Raw genomic sequence first — 8,613 nt, forward strand, 5'->3', positions numbered from 1 at the left:
TGGGCAAAGTCCGTTATTTTTGTTGTTTTTTTGTTTTATTCAGTTTATTCTTTGTGACTTTAAACGTCGCTTTACTTTTCAGTGAAAGCCCTTACACAGTCCTTGGACAAGTCCAGTCTTGCTAGTACTAATAAGCAGGCACAGGGGTCCACTTTGGTGGGTCAGCGATAAATTTAAGTACTTACAATTTTAAAATTCGGGGTTCGACTTCCCGCGGTGGACAGAACGAAGATAGCTCAATGTGCAGTCTTGCGCTAAAAACAACAATAACAAGTAAGTAAGCACATTCCAATGCAGCTCTAAGTCTTCTACTGGCTGAATTTTTAAAAACTGGAAGGTGGTCAAGCCTTATAACTTATCGTCGTACGTTTTAAGCAATCTAATGAGAATAGTTTCAAATATATAAATGTATAGGGTTTCAGCTACTTAGAATGTTAACTCGTACAATAGTGTACATATATTCTTCGTTACTTTGTTTGTTTGTTTTAGCGCAAAGCCAAACAATTTCCTTTCTGCACTCTGTCCATCTCGCGGAATATAATCCTGGATTTTAGCATTGAAAGTCTGTGAACTTGCAGCTGACCCACAGAGGGACTTATTTCATTTAATTATATATATATATTCTTCCTTTTTCGATATTTTCTGCTCTTACAGTTAACGGGCTAACACAATTTTCTTCTTTAGTGGCAACTTTAGAAGGTGTATTGTTGATTCCAAAGCAGTACTATAAAAACATCTAATTACAAATTTCGTATTTTAAAGTGAACGGGATTCATACTTGAGCAGTTAGGGTTTTTAAGAACGTCTGACCAAAAGTAACTTAACTAGATGGGTCAGAATTCAATAGTGACTTATAAATTAATAATGAAGCCTATTTTATATCGATAGACTAGTGGAGCTTAGCGTCATAATTATATAATCCACGTACTCAAAATATATGTGTGATTAGAATATATCGAATCATTAGTACTATTGCTATTAATGATATTTTCTGGTGTATTTCCCAATAATTCAGCTTAATTCTTAATGTTGCAAAGTGTACAGTAATTAGAACTTCTGTTATTACCGTATTTGCCGGTGTATAAGACGATTCTGGATTTTTATTAGCAAATTTAGCGTATTTTTTTTTTTTTTGACGTTCGATGTATAGGACGACTTCTGTTGTCAAGCAAGTCTAGAATGTTACTTTTGTAAAGAAATTCTTATAAATCGTTTTTAAACTGTGCTAACCTGCGTTCTGAGGTGATCAATACAACCACAAACACTACAGACAGCCCAATGCGGCATAACTTAAGTCACAGACGTGTGCTAAACAACTTGACACAGTTTTCATCACAGTGAACTCCTTTTCTGTTACAAAAAATACTAAACCTTAAGATGCAGTGATCTACTATAAATCATATTTACGTTAGTAGTGTACGTTAAATAAATTATTTTTTTGATATAATATTAGCAATAATTTAGTATGACGGATGAGATCAATACATTTCAAATGAAAAATGCCTAGATTAATTGTAATTAGTATGTGAGATAAATAACTTCTAGTTATGAAGAATCGATGCACGTGATACAATTACAAATATGTTATTGTAACCCAGTAGGTGGCACGATGTCATTGGTTAAATATGCTGTTAATCAGAGAGAGAGAGTTCTTACTGGAACTCTTATCTTTGAACCTGTATATAAGACGAGTGGTAAAATCAGGCATTGTTTTAAGAGTAAAAGGTATCGTCTTATAGACAGTTTAAATACAGTTTTTAATTAGTAAACCGGAAGATGAATAGCTGTTACAACCATTTTAGGAACGTTTGACTAGAAATTGTACATCTTATTATTGATCACTACAGAGCTATCCATATAAGTATACCATTTCGGAGCTCTCTTTGTAATAGTTGTACAATTTTTTAAAATATTTCGCCCCATCTTGAAAAATAAAATCCAACAATGATACGGAAAGCAGAGACGAATTATTCTTGATTATAAACAACAGCGGAAAACACTTAGTTTTCTTGAATTATTGACAAGACGAAACCTTGCTTCTCTAGTAGCGTCACTGACGCTTTGCTTGCGTGTACTTAAATCTTTCTAAAGCTGTGGTCAGGTTTTTACACCCAGCAACCCCCCCCCCCCCTGCTCCCTCCAGCGGTGCTCAAGCTCGTCTTGGAGTGGGTGTAATGGACCACTTTTTCTTTTTCCTCTGGGTAAACTCGCGGACTTACAAACACAACACGTGTCTGATGAGAAAAGCTGTGACAAGTGTCTGCTGATTATAATTTTCTATATTTTGTGTTACTTGTATATTTTGCAATATACATTTTTTCGAGGTTTTGAACTTAGTGAAACTCGTCTATAATAGTATACCGTTCTTTCACTGCAGCTTGTTTTTGTAATCTTTATTTGGAAGCAGTGAAGATACTCTATGAAAGGCTGTATCTGAAATCTATCTAGTATTCGATGATAAATTTTATTCTATTTGAGCATCAAACAAAAAAATACACGTGAGTGATGGCCATTATTGCCACTTCCATTTTCCACACACAGCTGTCACTACCATAATCATTGTGGAACAAAGGCGAAAAATGATGACGGCTGACGTTTTCTGACACACTTTTTCTATCGAGTGCGTTATTCTTGGACTTGTCTGCAATGTTTTAAAGTTCGTTTCTTTATAGTTTAGTTTTGCATGTCTATAACATAAACAATTACATCAGTAGCTCTATGTATAACTTTCTAATAGCGATTATAAATACCTAATGTAATTGAGGGGACTTTTTCTCATCGAACGTGAAAGTTTATTTTTTTTATCTCGAATTCGTTCAGGAGTGTTGGATCTTAGTTACATATTTCGAAACTCGGACTGTTTCATTCAGTGAATTTAACCGCGCATTTCTGCATCAATTAGACGTAATATTTAATATTTAAGCAGTATATTAAAATGTGCCTTAAAAACAAAAACTGACGTATGAGAACACGCACTAAGTTTATTTCATTACCAAATGTTCTTTATATAGGTAGATTCATATTGATATTTAGTCGAGCTACGCCAGAACTATTGTTTCCTACATTAGCTGCAGTGGTTGTTATGCCAAATTTCAGTACAATACTTTAAACTAATTTTCTCCACGATATTTTTCAAAAGTTGTATTTTGTGTTTCTCAGCAGCATGGCTCCGATCCTTTGTTACCCACTAGATGAAAATAACCAGAAAAGATGTGAAAATATCACATTATGTGATGTGAATGACTTTTAAAGTGGTGTTAGATTCTTTAATCTTACGTATACATGGTGTAGTGTGTGGTTGAGTGGCCTTTTCTTGGAATTTCTTTATTATTCTGGTTCTTGGAAATAAGAGGAGTGGTAAGGCTTGAGGTTAATGTGTCTCTTGTATTAAATAGTGTTAAAGGCTTGAGGTTAATGTGTCTATTGTATTAAATAGTGTTAAAATATTTTATCTAACTTGTTTGGAAAATAACATTCGCAGTGCAGTCAAACAAGTAAATCTGACAGTTTGGCATTATCATGAATGTTGCTAAGAGGCGGATAAAAGTCACTTCATAATAAATAATACATGTATTATATAATGAATATTAACGAGGTTCTTTTCATTTTTCTCCAGATTTGTCTACGCCATTATTCAAGCAAGTAACTGCTGGTGTAGTAGAGGTATATTGGAAGTTGACCAGCTACTGACACACTTGGATTCCCAGTGTCGGCCAACAAGGTGAGGGCTACTGATCAGTGAATGTTTTACTTGAATTGCTTATATAGTATAATAATAAATAAACTTAGTATTCCTAAAATTGTTTGATTTCTAAGTCTAAGTTCGGTGTATAGGTTTTTCTCATAGTGACTACAAAACACGTTCATACCAACAATATATTTGACTTGTATAGGATATTAATTGGATGGAAAATTTGCAGTTAGTTTGCACTAAGACAACTTCTATATTAGCCCACATGTTTCTCACATTTTTCAGAATCTTCATATATAAGGAAAGGAGTGTTTTAATTGTGAATTATGATTGACAAGCTGAATGTCCGTCATATGACTGGAAATAATGATTAATTTTTCTTCTCAAAATTTTATCTGAATAAATGTTTTACGAACATGTTTTCTAAAAAATATTTATAATCTAGTAACCATATATGTATGGAGAATAACTATCCTATTTCTAGTATTTCACGAAAACAACATTTTTAATGTAATTTGGTCATCTTCTTTAAGTATTGCTTGATTAGCATTTTGACTTCTGTATATTTATAAGTTATGTTGAAATGTTCTTCTTGATAAATCCCTATCGATTAAAACATGCGAAAAACTGATTTTCAAAGACGTATTCCTACTTGGTCAACTGTATGACTCTGCAAATTATTAATTGTGATGGTAAAGGCAGTGAGTTTAATTGTGGATTTCGGGGTCTTCTCTTTGGACTGTCTTTTTGGTTTGTTAGCCTGCTGAGCTTAAGAAACGCGCTTTAATTTGGGCATTTTCAAAATCGACATGTGCTGCGGGTTATTATAGAGTTATAGCCGAGAGTTCCGATTGGACAAAATTTGGTGATGTTGTGTCAGTGTGTCTCTTTTACAACCAAGCACACGTAATGGGGGATTTCAGCCAATGATTATGACTTTTGTGCACCAGCAATACCAAGCGCGGGACACGTGTATACCTGATTCGATTTTATTACTCATCACGATCTCTATCAACCTACCCTCAAATCTAATTATATGTCTAGAGTAGTTTTTATCGGTACCGCAACGGCCGATCGGCGTGACATACGGACAAACAGACGTCTTTTCATCTTTATATAGTAGATTACTCTAAAAGGTGACATGTTCATAGAAATAAAAAAAATAGATGGCGCATCCTTTTATAAGAATTGGTTAGAGTATTTCGAGAAAAAAAAAGTAGGTTAATAGATTGAGAATTATCCAGAAAAAAACAACAGATATATCTTTCAACACAGAAGTTTATATTTGTCCTTGAGAACATTTCAAAAATCAGTTACTTATCCCAAGTTAATTTTCTTTTCATTATCTTGGACTGTTGTATTTCATTACTGTCTGAAAAAACACAGTAATGACCAAGATCGAGTGGGGCCTAGCGTTGTCTCCAGAAGAAGCCAGACAGTTTCAAAGTGTTCGACAAGTGCACTTTTATAACCACTGTAAGCTTGTAACAGTAATGCCACTCGAATGAAGAAGCACTCGACAAAGTGCGAGAAATGCTCACAAAAGATTTATAAGACTGGGTAGACCTTTAGAGCATCACTGCAACTGGATACAAGTGCTGTTTTTGTTGCATCCAATCACAAAGCTCTAAGGTTAAAAGCCAACGCTATCTGGAGGGGGGGTGTTCCCTATATTTTCAAGCTGAGGCAACACTGTGAAGACACTGCGGCGATCACCCATGTCACAATTGAAGAACAGCACTTAATGACGACCTTTTTCAGCTACCGGAACTTTGGCTTTCATCTCGTCCAACAATGTAGCAGCATATATTAGAACTTAAATGAGAGAGGTCAAAATATAGAGGAAAACGAACAACTAAAACCATGCACGTGACCATGAAGGTAACTGAGCTTATCTTTAACTGGAACTGTGGTTGTTACACGTGATTTGAGTCGAAACTGGAAACAAATTATGGAGATGTGATATTCTCAGGTACACTGGTTTCCTACAGGTAAAATCAACACCGCAATAACGGGAGATACGTCAGGAAATTTATTACAGAGTTAGTCTGAATTTCTAACCTGATTGACATGTAAAATCAACCTAGATGGTTATACTTAAGTAGTGGAGCATTTACTTGTAGGACTAGGACACAAAACGTAGAAACGGCATTATGTTTCAACAGAAAAGGCATTCTGACTGAACCAAGAGAGCTAACCACTATATAGATATCACAGCAATGTCATCTTTGTCGGAAAGTATTTGTTCCTAAACCTCCATAAGAGTGTATAACGCTAAAAATTGGGTTTTAATACTTGCAGTGGACAGAGCACAGATTGTCCATTGTATAGCTTTGTGCTTAATAAACACACAATTTCTCGTTCAAACGCTACAAATCTCAAATCGTTAGAAAGGCCTTTGTTCTGAGAAGTCTGAATTGCATATTGGCTTTTCCATTCAGAATCACCTTACCTGTTTTTTGCTTAGTTAACTTTTTTAATGCAACGAGTGTACTACACGATGGCACAATGTCGTTGTCATCACGTGACAATTTTAGTTTTTTACTTGCAAGGTATTTCACACAAACAACACTTAAGCCGCGAGTAATTTTCTAAAATATAAATATTACACTTAATAAAATTGGTATGGTCCTTCTCGACATATTTAAGTCTAAAATACGCATGTACAGTTGGTTCAAAACCATATGCTTATCGCTTTGTGAACAGGCATTCAGACGTTTCTGCATACTCAACTAGGTTTGCCTTCATTATAACTTTACATTTACTTCACTTTGCAACAATTAAGCTTCAGTTCGTTTCATAGACTGCTATAAACACCTTCAGTTATTTGTTTCTTTAGTAAGTGTTTTATTCTTTGTTTTTGTGAGTTTTTTGTTTCAACTCATAAAACCGTGTCATACACTGAATGCTCATAACTGTTTCGTACTCTGTACACTATTATAAATACCATTACCATAATTTATTGTTTATTTTTCGTGTAGTTTATTAAATAAAGTTACGTACGTCTAGTTTTATTATATAAAGTTACTTTACGCGAGTTTCCTTGTCTGACCGCGTAAATGTTTTTGAAATAGACCAGTATTGTTGATCTTACATATAATACCTTCAAGAAAGCAAAGCTTAAATGCCGTGCTTGAATATGATAGAATAAGGAAAATTAAAGCAAGCACATGAAAACTACCGCAAATGTTTTGCAAGTCGCGGAAGAGTTCAGAAATACCCAAGTGCGAAAACAAGGTGAAGACTTAATGTAGTCAGTTTAACTACATGTCGAACATAATAGTACGCTGAATCTGTATATATATATATATGGGTGTGTGTGTGAAGAATTTCAAAAATTTTGAACTAAAGTTGTTCTCTTGTGAGAGAAAACAAAACATGATACTTTTCGAAATACCATCTAGGAGATTCTGCGAAAATTAGTATCACTACACCTTCAACATATTAAAAAAAGGCCCTTGTGGAGGGTCAACAATTTTCTAGACAGTTACCTGTAGATTCAGGATGAAGAACGTAATCTAGCAGCTGACATTGCAAACACTAGCGGAGGAGAACAATGGCAAAAGGAGCAGCTATTAAACAGTGTGAAAAAACAACAACAGCAACACAAGTTCGCGTGTGCGTAATAGCTCTATGTAAAGTGGAGTTCTTCAGTAAAGAAATTGATACTAAATAGGCTACCTTAACATTCACATTGTATTATTACTACTAATATTTTTAAAATAAATATAATACTTTATCGCGAAATTGCAACGTGAATTAAGTAGACGTGCAATTTGACTAATTGTTTGAGCAGCAAATTGCATACCCAGCTCTGTCTGCCCTTGATGATAGCTCGACAAATCCGGTGAAAGTCTACAAGTAAATTCTCAGTCCATAATGCACTTTAAATGTCTTACCTTAAAAGTGGTTATTTTAAGTATAGTGCACTCCTCCGCCCCTTTTTTCTCTTGAGAACGCGAAAGACGCATACACATTTGCTACAAATGAGTAAAACTTCTGCGAGGATTTTCAGTAGCGTTCATTTCTTCAAGTAAATTTTTGTAAGACTGTGGAAGTAGATCTGAAGTTAGGAGGTAGTAGTCGAGTCTAGAAACTTTGCAGAAATGGTAAACCAGTTGCGTCACTTCTCGTTCAAAGCAGCCCATTTCACAGTAGAGATGTGGTCAAGATTTCTACTGTCTGAATTCGGTACATCTAATGCATTAACTTTAATAATAAGCTTAAATTTTGCTTCTACGGAAAACTGTATTCTACATCAAGAAGTAAGAAATATTTTAAAAATATGTTAATTATTAAATACTTTTCAATGCAGGCTAAAGCAAAACATGCTCACCCTTTCAGCCGTGAGGGCGTTATATTGTGACGGTCAATCCCACTAAAAAGGTAGTCCAGGAGTTGGTGGTAGGTGGTGATAACTAGCTGCCTTCCCTCTCGTCTTTCACTGCTAAATTAGGACGGCTAGCACAGATGGCCCTCGTGTTGCTTCGCGCGTAATTCATAACAAACCAAACTATAGCGCTTATTTTGACAATAGCATAAATCGGAAGTTAAGTGGTATGAATGAGAAAAGAGTGGGAAACTTAAACAGCAGCAATATCTTTATTCTTCGCATTTTAGCTGGATTTGTTATTACAGTATAATTTGGTTATTATGGGAAATAAGCCAAAATGCTGAAAATGTGATTTACAATCTTTGACTTATAGAATTTTGTTGTGGTGCTAGTTTTGTTCAAACTCAACTATTTACAATACCTACTGCAGTAGCGATATAGGGGTTATTCTGTTTATTTTTTAATATACGGGAAAGTTTAATATGAATTCGCTTTGCTTTTAGACTAAGTTAGCATGTCAAGTTTGGTCTTGATCGGTCAACTCGTTTAGGAGGAGATGCGTCCACAGCCAGACAAAGTTTTCATTGAA

The 8,613-nt window shown here is 34.8% G+C and overlaps 1 protein-coding gene across 2 annotated transcripts in view; it reads left to right on the forward strand.

The window, feature by feature from the left end:
* The window catches only part of LOC106460402, a 167,260-nt gene that overhangs the window by 67,355 nt on the left and 91,292 nt on the right, over window positions 1-8,613 (forward strand). For both annotated transcript variants that reach the window (XM_022387120.1, XM_022387119.1), the window contains exon 3: window positions 3,617-3,721. In XM_022387120.1, coding sequence (XP_022242828.1) covers window positions 3,617-3,721 — 105 coding nt within the window. The remainder of the gene's footprint in view (window positions 1-3,616; window positions 3,722-8,613) is intronic.

Source organism: Limulus polyphemus, unplaced genomic scaffold (assembly GCF_000517525.1).
Source record: "Limulus polyphemus unplaced genomic scaffold, Limulus_polyphemus-2.1.2 Scaffold765, whole genome shotgun sequence".
Classification (NCBI taxonomy): Eukaryota; Metazoa; Arthropoda; class Merostomata; order Xiphosura; family Limulidae; genus Limulus; species Limulus polyphemus.